General features: G+C 43.0%; 1 protein-coding gene across 1 annotated transcript in view; it reads left to right on the top strand.

Moving 5' to 3' along the window:
* LOC140358191 (SH3 and cysteine-rich domain-containing protein 2-like) overlaps nt 1-13,300 on the top strand; it is a 79,827-nt gene that overhangs the window by 28,849 nt on the left and 37,678 nt on the right. The window contains exon 2 of the mRNA XM_072442878.1: nt 8,746-9,097. Within this exon, the coding sequence (XP_072298979.1) occupies nt 8,746-9,097 (352 nt within the window). The remainder of the gene's footprint in view (nt 1-8,745; nt 9,098-13,300) is intronic.

Below are 13,300 nucleotides of genomic sequence, written 5' to 3'. Positions count from 1 at the left end.
CGCTAATGCAGACACTACGCCTCTGGTCACACGGGTTTATTTGGACGCACAGAGGCTGGGGGCATAGTCACATATTCGGACCACCTACAGTCCCGGCTGCGAGGGGCTTGTGTGATGAAACGCAGTGCACGGCTTTACAGTGTGTCTCAGCAGCTCATCTCTTCATCTGACCGGCCTCTTCAAACTGGGATGAGTGCTGTCTGCTCGGTGGTACGTGTGTGCGGTGTGTGCGGTGTGTGCGGCGGGGCTTTGACGTGACGGCGACAGGCGGCGGTGGCTGTTCATGTCAGTGGATAATAACTAGTGAGTCAATTTGAACAGTATAAAAGAACATAAAAGGAACACAGAACAAGACGCAGAGAGAGAGACAATCAAAGTTAAAAGACAATATACAAAAAGCCCTAAAAGTCTGGCATATTCTGGTGTGTGTGTGTGTGTGTGTGTGTCATGGCCTTTTGTGTTGTGGCCAGAAGTATGTTCCAGAGGTATCCATTCACTGTGTCCATTGCAGAAGCTGTAAGGCCCAAATGCATAGTTCTGAAATCAAGTGGGATGTCAAGAATAGTCTGTAGTTCATTTTTGATTGTCCAATATTTTGAAGTGGTTTGCTCATGGGAGCCACAGTTTCTCCAACAGTTCTCCACAGAACTCCCTCCAAACGTGTCATTTTGTGCTTCTCTTGAGATTCACGTACATTTTCTTCTGCTGTCAAAATAAAATTATCCACTTTCCCCTTTATTTTTCATATCCATATTATTAAAAGCTCTGATTCATATGCCTTAAAGGTGGAATGGCCGATTTTTTCAGCAAATTTTTTATCATATTTCCTCGTGGCGTGGATAAATCATTTGTCCTGCCACGTATCAATCATAAAACGCACCTACCGCTCACCTGCAGCCGCGTCAGGCTCGTCCCCACGTTTCCGCGTGCCTAAGCGCATGGATCTATCGTAATATAGTTCCCTCAGTGTACGGGGCAAAATGAAGACGGAGAAAGACAGTTCGAGCTGACGCAGAAATGGACAGAAATCTACGGGAGACGAGAGATGCGATGCGCTCCGTTGAGCTAATAAACAAACGCACGTGTGTGTTGTATCAGTCCGCACGGGGGAGTGCGCATGCGCACTTCCGCCTGCGTTCTCAATTCGCCGAAAAATCGTCCATTGCGCCTTTAATAAAACAATCTATCAGAGGGTTGTAATGGCCATTGTTTTGTTCAATTTCTTTATTATAATATATATATTTTTTAACCTCTTAAAGTCATGTTTCTCAATTTCAAAGTTTTTCCAAGCGCATTACATAATGTAATAGGATGCATTATTGAAGTTCTTTCTAGTTTTGTTGTCCAATTTGTCACTCTTTCTCTGTGTTTTATGACTACCTGTGTTCTTGTTACAGTAGCTCAGTCGATTCTTCTGACTCGACCCATAAACATGGGTAAAATCCTCCTGCTGCAGTAGCTTAACTCAAGATCTGGAAATGTGTCGCCCACACTGGTCCTGACGGCTTGTTCCAGCATTGATGGATTGGTCCAATGCAGATGACAGATTAACCTTTTCAAGTTGGAAAAGCGCTACAATTTATTTTATTTTATTGCATCAAGCCTGAACCGATTCTTAAAATTCACATCTAAAATCGACCCGAATAATGCATTGTAATGGGTATTGTGTTAAAAATAATCGATTTAATTGGTCGGTTGTGTCTTATGTTTTATACGGGCCGCAGCTCGAAGGAGAACGCATGGGGTAAAAACGTTTAATCAGCAGTAAAAAGTACTACTGATGATCATTTCCCCTGGTGCATATTTGGACACCCTCCTCGCTGCAGAGTTCTTCCCTTCACTTATGCCCCTGAGCGTTTTCATTCCCTTGAGGTAAACTCTTTAGGCTCCCTTCCCTTTGTGTTTATACAAGTTGCCGTCTCGCTCGCTCCGTTTGGGCCGGTCCATAAACAGTGGCCCACTTCCATCCACATGCCTTCCTCCACTCCGCACCTTCAGCTACTTTCAGAGATGCTTCTATGTGTCAAAAGTATCACGCTTCTTCTTGTTAGACCTATAGGCGCAAGCTTTTTTTTCCCCACTTCCTGCCCCGTTGTAAGAATTGCACGTTTAGTTTCATTAATATCGACATTCGCGGCCGCGCTCGTAGCCCCGTTTCGCCGTATCGACCGCCAGTCACAATGATGAATGCCTCGTGCATGTCAACAGCCCTCGGACCTCTCACCTTTAAGCCCGGCTCCTCTCGGCTCGCGTGCATTGATTGGTCAGATAAACACTGCTTTGCTGACATTTACCCCCCAGGGCCTCGCGCTATAATGACGGTGCGAGTTTTTCAGGGTGATTATGTGGTCATTTATTGCGGCTGACGTGTTGGTGGCAGAGGGGCCGGAGTGACAGGAGGGGCCGCCGCGGAGCCCCTCGTGTCTGTGCTCTTCAGCTCGGTGCCAAACATAATCACTTTACAGGGACAGGCTGTTTACAGCTCGCCGCGGCTGGGGTCGTGTACGAAAAGGGTTTGTCTTCTCGACTTTGGACGGCAGACAAAGACGCGAGAGCAGAGTGCGGGAGAGGGAGGCAGTCGCCGTCGTCTCGGACACGATGTACAGTTCGGCTGATGCATTTATATAATAATGATATAATAAAAGGACAGGCTTACGAGAAACACTGATGTGTTTTAGTTTTACCGTGGCATGTTGTAATGTTTTACCTTCTCAGAGACAGATTTGGCTGCTGCAGTTCTCATCTCTGAACTGGAACACATTGAAACCAAGAACTGCTCTGAGGGAGGTGCCTGGCCCTGGTTTGGTCCCGGTTTGGTCCTGGTTTGGTCCTGGTTTGGTCCTGGTTTGCTTTTGGTTTGGTCCTAGTTTGGTCCTTGTTTGCCCCTTGTTTAGTCCTGGTTTGGTCCTGGTTTGGTCCTAGTTTGGTCCTAGTTTGGCCCTGGTTTGGCCCTGGTTTGGTCCTAGTTTGGTCCTGGTTTGGTCCTTGTTTGGTCCTGGTTTTGCCCTGGTTTGGTCCCGGTTTGGTCCCAGTTTGAGTCTGGTTTAATCCTGGTTTGGTCCTATTTTTGGGTCCTGGTTTGGTCCTATTTTGGTCCTAGTTTGGTCCTGGTTTGGTCCTAGTTTGGTCGTGGTTTGGTCCAAGTTTGGTCCTATTTTGGTCCTGGTTTGGTCCTATTTTGGTCCTGCCTTGCGCCCAATTAATGATGAATATTGACTTTACGTAGACTTAGTTTAGTTCTCTTAAATTCACATGATTCAACGGTTTAATCCCAGTTTAGTTCAAATCTTGATCTTGTTTAAGTGAGATGGACCAAATCAAAATATAGTATACGAGTTCATCTTAAGAGACCCAAGAAACCTTTAACTATTACGTCTTTCATTAGTCATAGTCCACGCTCTCCCCCACCAAAGGTAACCGTGGCGAGAGTAGGTGCGACAACAGTTTCAGTTGAAGTAAATTAATTAAGATAAGGTAATAGTCTATTAGTCTATTTATGAAATTTCCCCATGTGGGACAATAAAGGATTATCTTATCTTATTATCTTAGTCATATGTCGGTGTAATCCCTCATTCATCCAGGAGTGTTCCATTGTAGAAAAAGCTTCAGCTGTAGTCATCTGGACTCAGTTAGAAAAAATAGAGGTTTCGACTCTCATCCAAGAGTCATTGTCAATAACAGAATTTAGATCGAGAACTCCGATATTAATACTGTTCAGTGGTAAGACCCGCCCATTGGGAGGAGCCTTCCTGAAGTAGAAAGAGTTGTTTGTTTTAACAGAAACTCCCCCCTTGTATCTACCGAGCTAGCCTATTCAGAATCTTAATGGGCTATTAGAAACCTCTTTGTCTTTGTGAGACCCTGGCTCAACCACCCTGAGTACCTGATTAGCATCTAAATGTCCTGGTCCTGGTCCTCTACCTTTCCAGGGGTTCAGTAACCCATTATAAATAACAGGAAGATTAAACCTTAGCCCTCCATTTCTGTTTAAAGAAGGTCTTTCTTTTTTAACAAAAATAGCTTCCTTGACTCCTCTTTCAAACCATCTTTTCTCCCTGCTTAAAACCTTCACATCACCGTCTTCAAACGAGTGATTAGAGGCTTCAAGATGGAGATGCACGGCACTCTGAGGTCCTGAACTTGTATTTCTTCTGTGCTGATAGAGCCTCTTGTGTAGAGGCTGTTTGGTCTCACCTATGTAACGTTCTTTACAGCTTTCTTCACTGCATTGGATCGAATAAACTACATTGCTCTGTTTTTGAGTCGGCAACTTGTCCTTAGGGTGAACCAGTTTTTGTCTTAAAGTGTTTCCTGGTTTAAAATAAACAGGGACTTCGTGTTGTCTAAAAATTCTCTGCAGTTTTTCCGACAGTCCAGACACATAAGGGATAGAAACACCCTTCCTTCTCTGTTCAGTTTCCCTTTTGTCCTGCTTCTTGGTTCTCTTCACTCTGTTGAGGGCCCAAGCGGGGTAACCACAGGCTGAGAGGGCATTTCGGACATGTTTTTCCTCTTTCTTCTTGCCCTCTGAGCTGGTGGGCACACCTTGAGCTCTGTGTTGTAAGGTTCTGATCACACCCAGCTTGTGCTGTAGTGGGTGGTTGGAACTGTCGAAGTTTAGTCTATACAGACTGCGAGAGGCGAAGATCGTTCTCAAGTTCTTTATTTGATGAAAACATGGAAAAACAGGCAAAACAGTAGCGTGTTGTTCGTCTTGCAGCTGAGATTCGACTCTTCACAAGATTTAGCTGTGTTTTTATATCGCTGTTGCTTGGGTCTGATAAACATGGCCTGACCTTCGCTTTGACGTCCGCTTTAAGATTGTTTAGACTAGTCCACAGATGATTAGAAAATACACAGAATAGTTAAAATACACAGAATAGTTCATTGTGACCCATATGCAGCAAGATCGTCTTGACTCATGATAAATAGGACACAGACTTGATAATAATTTGATCAATATCCACAGAACCAAAGAGCAGATACTGGTCTGTGTGTGTAGGTTTCCTGTATACTTCTATTTGGAGTTTCCCGTCCTCTCCTCTGATCGTGGAACAATCAAGAAAGGCCAAGCGATTCTCCTTAGCGTCTTCTCTTGTAAACCTGATATGTGGGTCCACAGCATTGATGTGATCAGAGAAGGTTTCCAGCTCTTGTTTCTTGATTGTTACAAAAGTATCATCGACATAGCGGAGCCACAGTTTTGGGGCTATGCCTGAGAATGAGGACAGTGCCTTCTTCTCAAAGTGCTCCATGTACAGGTTGGCCACTATGGGAGAGACTACAACTGAAGCTTTTTCTACTATCTTAGTCATAGTCCGATAACACACTGTAGTAGAAAACAACAACCTTCAAAGTGTCAAAACCAGCATTTGTATTAAGTCGAGTTTTAATACCGTCGTCCGGTAGTGCTTTAATTCCCCCTTTGCTGAAGTCTTCATAAAGTGAATAAAGTTGACGTTGTGGCGTGATCCTGATCTGATGGCGTGACGAGAGCAGATTTTGGGTAATGCGTCTCTGAATCATCATTACCAAAGAGATTTCCGTTGATGGGATTACGCTGATGAAGACAGACTACGAGCTTGTGCATTACGGTTCTATTAAAAGCTCAGAGTTTGTACCAAGCTTAACCCTGGCCTGACTGGCATTCATTGTACCACATAATGTCCCGTGTATATATATATGTATGTATGTATGTATGTATGTATGCATGCATGCATGCATGCATGCATGTATGTATGCATGTATGTATGTATGTATGTATGTATGTATGCATGTATGTATGTATGCATGTATGTATGCATGTATGTATGTATGCATGTATGTATGCATGTATGTATGCATGTATGTATGTATGTATGTATGTATGTATGTATGTATGTATGCATGGAGTTTGAAGTGCCCGAGCTGTAACACACAGTTTTCTATGCATGGGGTGAACAAGCTGTCTGCGGCGCGGGCGATAAAACAATAACCATCTGCCAAGCACACACCAAACTGGGCAGGAAAAGTCAAGTAATGTAATTGGATTTGTTAAACTAACTTCCGAGACTGAAGAAATGGGATTATTTTATTTTGAATGGAGCAAGATTTATGGCAATGGTCAAAGAAGGAGGTTTTTAAGATGTTCTGTAGAAGTTTGCGGACGTCCAAAAATGGAAATGGAATTGGCGTCTCTTCATATAAAGTGCTCATTCTGCCATTGTGTCCTTGAGCAAGACGTTATACCTCACCTGCTTTACTGAATAATACTTACAGCTTTACGCAAACAACACTTTTCAAGAACTACACTTTAATTAGCCTTAATAATAACTCAGTTCATGAAGAACCAACAGTTTATAAGAATAATTCAACCTTTTAACTAGTTTAACTGAATCGTTCTTAATAAATGTTTTGTTTCTTGTTCATGCATTATTAGGGCTCATAAAAGAGCTGTTATTATGAAGCATTACAAAGTATATTTGACTATTTTCATAATACTTTACTTAAATGTGTAGGGTCTCAAACTACATGTATTCAGTTTATGATTAAGGAAGATTTCTTAGCAGAAACGAGACAAGACGGGGCACCAGGGTTAAACCCAAAGAGCTAAGATACGGTCCTTAATCGCGCTCGTTAAAAAGGTCTGAAGGGTGTTTCACGATTCAGGGACTTACACATAGTCTAATCAAACAAACAATAGTCAATAACTCTTTCGTGTAGTTTATTTATCAAAAGGGTAATCAAAACACCGGAGCAGAAATGCGCACAGGTAAATCACAGGTGATGTTATATCAGATTTAACAGCAGATTTCATGCAGATAATGTTAAACCAGGGTTTTCCCTTTGATAACCAAACGTGTCTATGCTAATCTATATCAAAAAGAGGGAAAGTGAGAAGCTAAAGGGAGGAGGAACAGCTGAGCTCTACCCAAATCATGCCACAAAACGGACCGCACGCAATGGACTCGGCTTACGGTTCTGTAGAGACTCGTTCCGAATGGTCCTTGTCCGCGGACGAGATCCGTAGCGAGGCGTCGCGTGGAGCGGTGTGGCGGCGAAGGTTCGTGAAGCGTGCGGCGGCCGTGGAGCTGTGTGCTGGCCGGGGAGCGATGCGTCGCGTGGAGCGGAGGAGGCTGCGACGTGCTGTAAGGTCCTTGGCGCCGGGGAGCGGAGGAGGCTGCGCCGGGGAGCGGAGGAGGCTGCGCCGGGGAGCGAGGGGTCGCGTGGAGCGGTGTGCTGCGACCTCCTTGAAGCGGCGGCTGCAACGGAGAGTTCCTTAGCGGTAGAACGCTTTAGCGGCGTGTTAGCTCCTCACGCGGCCTTTACTCAGATGAGGACGTAGCGCTGATCCACGTAAACGGCGTAGATTACTTCAAAAAGAAAAGAAACGAAGTAGCAAAGAAAGTCTCTGTCCGGTTGAGCGCTTAAGCGTAGTTCCGGGTAGTTACAGGTAGTTCCAGGTGGTTTCAAAGTCCTGGGCTGGCATGGCCTTGTCGACCACGTGACGGACGGATTTTGTTGAGACAAAGGAAAAGTGAAAGCGCGTCCGTGGAGACAGCTTCAAGAGCAGAAGAACAAGAAGAGAACAAAGAGGAGAACAAAGAGAGCGTTTCTAGCTTGGAGCGTCCTTTTGATACCTGGCCCGCAGGGCATGCTGGGAGCAAAAGGGGCGGGCGCTACTGCGAGAACTTCCTGTTTAACATTTTCCTGACCGAGAAAATAAAACTGGAGTAACGTAAATAATAATGGCAAAAACATTGAACCCTGTTTTAACATTTACACGTTAAACACTTTTGGCAGTTTGTGCACATTATTTCTTGAGGTAGACACATTTTACATCTTCTTTCACCTGTGATGGGCGCTCGAAAATCAAGCATTGGGAATATAAAACCTTAAACAGTGGAAAAATACGTAACACAAGGTGAAACATGCGGTGTAGGGAGTTGATTCAAACATTTATGGCATAATCACATAAAACAGTTTTCATCGGAGCGTCTTCCTGTAAGACTGTGGGGAGAAGAAGATCTGTTATCAAAAAGTCACAGCGGCTCCCCTGCGGTGAGGGAGACAGGGAGAACGAAAAACCCCCAATGTTCAAAGAGAGATTTTCTGTTATCTGGCCGTGGAATGTCCATCTCCATTCCCCTACAAATGTTTTGTATGATCTGTGTGCTTTGCCCCCGCTCTCCCTTGAAAAAGAGTCCTTGATCGCATAAGGGACTTACCTGGTAAAATAAGGCTTAATAAATAAAGTATAATATTAATACTCTGTTCTGGTTCTCGTGATCGTGACACACCCCTCATCTTTGATGGCATCTATCGCTAAAGTTCCATTTTTATTCATTTATTAAGGATGTCCCTTTTGACGGAGGGTCCTAGTTGTGCTTTAAAAATACACACTTTGCTTAATTAACTTTTTTGAGCTTTTATAACATCGTCTCTATTTCATATTTAGCTTCATTCACACTAGTTTGATGTATAAAACTGTTTTGTAAGTCCTAGGTTTGTTTATCTCCCCAGTAATTCCCTCTGCAGCCAGTAGATGGAGTAATAACAAAATTCTTGACGTGAGAAACAGTCACGGCCATGAAGTAAACGTGTGCTTTTTGTCGACAAGAAAGATGTTTAAAGGTCAATAACAGTACAAATAATGCACCAATGTGTCCTCTAACTATTAGTTATGTCAACATTTTACATTTTAATCAAATATTTTCTCACACTAAAACACCCAAAAGCTGACTTCCTGTCGTCTCTGTCTTGCAGCTGCAGCGGCTGAAGCGCTCGCTCTCCTTTAAGACCATGATGCGCAGTAAGAGCGTGGACAACTTCTTCCAGCGCTCCAACAGCGAAGCGCGCCTGCCGCCGGACTTCATCACGGACCCGCCTCCGCCGTCCCCCCCGCTGGCGCCCGGCTCGCCCCTGCTGGGCGACGCCCGCTCGCCCTCGGTGTCGCCCTCCCTCAGCCCCAACCCGTCCGTGGCCTCGCACTCGCCCTGCCTCAGCCTCTCGCCCGCGCTGCCCGCCAAGCCGGCGCGGCCCCAGGTCAACCACTGCTTCCAGGACCACATGTTCCGCAAGACCACCAGCTGCGAGCACTGCAAGAACATGATCGTGGGTGAGTGGCACAGACGATACGGGGAGTGGGAAACGGTCGAAATGTGAAGAAGCAACAAGGGCTGGATAGTGTATTGGAATTTAGACGATATCGTGAATCGTTTAAATATCGAGTTTATCGTTTAGAGTACAAAAAAATGCTGCAAAAAGAGCTGACAAAAAGATAGAAATGTATATAGAAAACCTTCACATGAAAGGTATATGGTGATATTTCTGCACTTTAACAGATATTACACATTTTTTTTGATGCAACTAATACGTTTAAAGACATGTTTTATCATCTTGATTGACTGTTGTTATCGCAATTCTCCAGAAAACATTGAGATATTCATTTTCTTCAATATCGCCCTAAAAATACCTATAAATAGCTAAGATGTACATGAGTTTGTGCAATATTGAAATCTTGTGTCACAATGATTACTACATGACTTATTGTTCAAAGTGTAAATGATAGAACTAACAATACTTCTGGGGTTCAATATTTTCCTTTCTTTTAAAAAATTGGGATAATTTTCTTATTTGATTTGAATTTTTTATTTTAGCCCATAAAACACAGAACATGACACACATGGAGTGCAAAAGTACAAGTAACACGAGTCCCTTTTGGTCTGTCAAAAACATCAGTCAGAAAAGACGATTTAAAGTGTTTCTTCGGGATCAGCAGTGATAAACAAAAATACTATAAAAGCGCCTGATGTTTCGGTGTTCCCGGGGACCGAGACGGCGTCCGGTGCTGCTCGACGTACGGGTGCTAATTTGTGCACCTCAAACACCGAAAAGGAACATCTTTATACCACAAACTCCCCGGCTCTTCTTCTCTGAGGGGAATTTGAACGCTTCTGTGTGAGCGTTACAGCAGCTAATGAAGGATACATGGACGCAGACGTATTCCCTCCAGTGCGCTGACGAAGGAGAGAATCCGCCAACAGCTGCGATATCCCCCTCCTGGAAGTGCTTCCTCTGGGGTCAAAGGCGACGTGACTATGCACTGCCCCCGACACCAGCAAGTCAACAAATCAACTCCAGAACCAAAAAATGGAGCTCGATTGGCCTTGACGAGACGGTGGAGTGACAAGATGGATGGGATCAACGCGACACAAGAGCGCTGACGGATTAGCTGCGTTTATCACTTGACGGAGCGCTCTTTGCTCAAGGAGGAAAGTAAATGTGCAGGTGGTTCAAACAGCTAGGCTAAACATCAACTGTTTGTGCACAGATATAACGGCAGCAAAGACAATAAAACGTTATTTCAAGAATTTTAAATAACGTCTCAGAATATTCTCTCATGTTCAGTTCATGTTGGGGGGAGATTGGAGTGACCTTTCCCTTGACTGTGCCTCACAAAGACCACAAGGGGCTTTTGGAGACACAGATAACGTTTAGACCTAAACCGCTGTGATATCTGGAGAATCCTGGAAAAAAGGCAGTTTAGAAAGCTGCAATAAAACAATATAACATCTTAGAAAAAGCAGAAACTGGTAATCAGACAGAATACACAAAATTAGGACAGCAGTTATAAAAAGAGGTGAACAGTCGGCAAAAGAGAGAAACCTGAAAGAAGAAACAATGTTGAAAGAAACAAAGTAAAAAAAAAAATATCAGACTTCAGTTAACACTAAACTAACCAAGAATCCATTGTTAAAGAGCAGCCTCCGTCTACAACAAGCATGTCCAAACTACGGCCTGGGGACCAAAAGTGGACCTGAGACCCCTCCGGCTTGCTGCTAAGATGATCCAAACTTTTTACTGGAAAATTGGAAAAATTCAAGCATTTTGAAGTTATACCAACGTAATATTAATGTTCCAAGTCTTATTAAAGGTTATTAAAGGCTCATCGAAACTATGTCAAATGCAAAATTTTTGTCATTCGACAAATTCCACATTGTCGGGTTTTCTGTGGCCCTCTGCTCCTTAAGTTTCAAAATGCGGCCCTTGGTGAAAAAGGTTTAGACACCAGAGAACTACAATATGACAGAGGTTGATTAAATTGATATTAAAGCAAAACAAAGACTTTATTAAATGACAACTTTAATTAACAATGAACTATTTACACTCATATTCTCTCAACAAATTAACATTTTTGTATGAAATTATTGATGAATGTCAATCTGGGTTCGCGAATGGAAGTTATCTATGTCTAACAACATTAGATTAGATATTTGTCTCAACTAGGGACCTCCAGATTATTCGGTTAATCGATAATCGTGATTTATTCAGGCCAAAATATAATTGTAAGAACCAAAAATAATAATAACCGTGACTATTTTAGAAGCAAAGATTTTTTTTCAATATACAGCCCAGAAATAGACTTAAATGTAAAGAACTTTATTTTTTCTGGCTGTTTTTGTCACATTTATCTTTATTTTGTCTTTGGGAGAACCGTTAACCGTTCTCGTGCAGACTTAAGCTCCTCCCCTCGTCCCGCGGCTCGGTCTGTACATCGACCCAAACATAGAACCATTTTTAGGAGCGAACATCCCTTATTATGCAAATGGCTTCTCTAAACGTCCTTTCGACACACTGTTTTCAGAGCGCGGCTCGATTCAGCGGCCGCGACAACACAATCAGAGGAGGAAATTCAATTTGCTTTAAAGAAATTGCACTCGCACAAATATTTCAAAGGCCATAGAAATCTCAAAGGGGATGATGTCACGGACGGCGCGGGGCGTAATAAGTGTCGAGTGCGTAAATGTGTCTGGATCGGAGGTTGTAAAAGACGCGCACGTTCAACCGCCGCTCTCTTTGTTCACTTTGTAAGACGTGCTCAAAACTGTCTCGTGACGCAGAGGTATGAAATCCAAAAGCGGACCACATTTACGTCCCCGGGAGCTGACGTGGGCATTTCTGACAAAAGCTTTGAGGTTTACAACCCTTCAAAATGTCAGCGGCACAACCCGGCTGACATTTTTTGCCTTTATTCCATTTTGTCCAGAATCTGATAAAAAAATAAGCTCCTGGGGAAGGTAGAAATATAGATAAAGAAAGCTAAAAATCACTTATTTTCAGTCAAATCAGGTCTGTACCAAATTAAAACAATGACCTTATAATAAAAAATCTAAAAAAATCATTGGTCGTATTTAGAGCATTCCACCCACACTTCTTTACTTTATTACAATGTTGTTTTTTAGTGGAATAAGCTTTGAAAAAGGAATTGTCAAAACCCAACATATGCCTGAACAATCAGCTCTTCCCTCCAGACGCCGGCTTTACCTCTTCATATATTGACCCAAGAAAATCTAGACACGATCTGATATCCCGCCGTGCATCGGATTAAATCTGACAATAGAATCCAGGACTTCAGAGTGTCGGCGTCACAAAGAGTCCAGGTGTTTGTTTAGTGTGTTCTCCAGAGGTTTAGAAACGGCTTCAGTTTGAAGTGGGGCTCATTTTAGTCTGCGTTTTGGGGAAAATCAGCCTGAATCACAACAATGGTATTCTCTCCTACCGTATTTTCTGGAGTATAAGTCACATTAGCCAAAAAATGCATAATAGAGAAGAAAAAAACAAATAAGTCGCACTGGAGTATAAGTCACATTTTTCGAGGGAACTTTATTTGATAAAATCCAAGACCAAGAACAGACATTTGACCTTGAAATGCAATTTAAAATAATAACAGATTAGAGAACATGGTGAATATGTGTACGTATGCTAACGCTAACACCTTCAGCTACATGAGGCACAGACAGAACTGTGGTAAGTGTCTGGTATGTTAACGTAACATATTAACAGTTATTCAGATAACTACAGCATAAAGAACATGCTAACAAGTTTACCAAAGCATCAGTTTTACCCCAAATCACTAAATCCATTGAATTCTTCTTCCTCTGAGTCACTTCTAAACAACTCCACAAACTCTGGAGGTAGAGGAAGTGCAGATTCTTCTTCTGCGTCGCTCAGAGCCTAGAGCGCCCTCTTGTGGTTGTCAGTGTGAAAATAATCAACATGTGAAATGCGGTTGCCAGAGTGAAATTAAGTGAATAGTAAGTATTATCAAAATCCACAAAGCTGTTTTAGTGCTTACTAATATTACAAATCAGTGTCTCTAAATCCACTTTTTCTTCGTTTTTTTAAATTCTATCATTCAAAAGTGTCAGGGTAACTGTATTTGGGCCTCAGGACACAACCAGCAGGTTTCTCTGGAGCATCCTCCTGATCACAAAGAACATGGATGACACAAAACACACCGACGGTCAAGGACTGGACT

This window comes from Eucyclogobius newberryi, unplaced genomic scaffold, assembly GCF_026437365.1.
Source record: "Eucyclogobius newberryi isolate DKJ021-1_F unplaced genomic scaffold, fEucNew1.0.hap1 SCAF_13, whole genome shotgun sequence".
NCBI lineage: Eukaryota > Metazoa > Chordata > Actinopteri > Gobiiformes > Gobiidae > Eucyclogobius > Eucyclogobius newberryi.
This window is presented reverse-complemented; position numbering and strand designations above follow the sequence as displayed.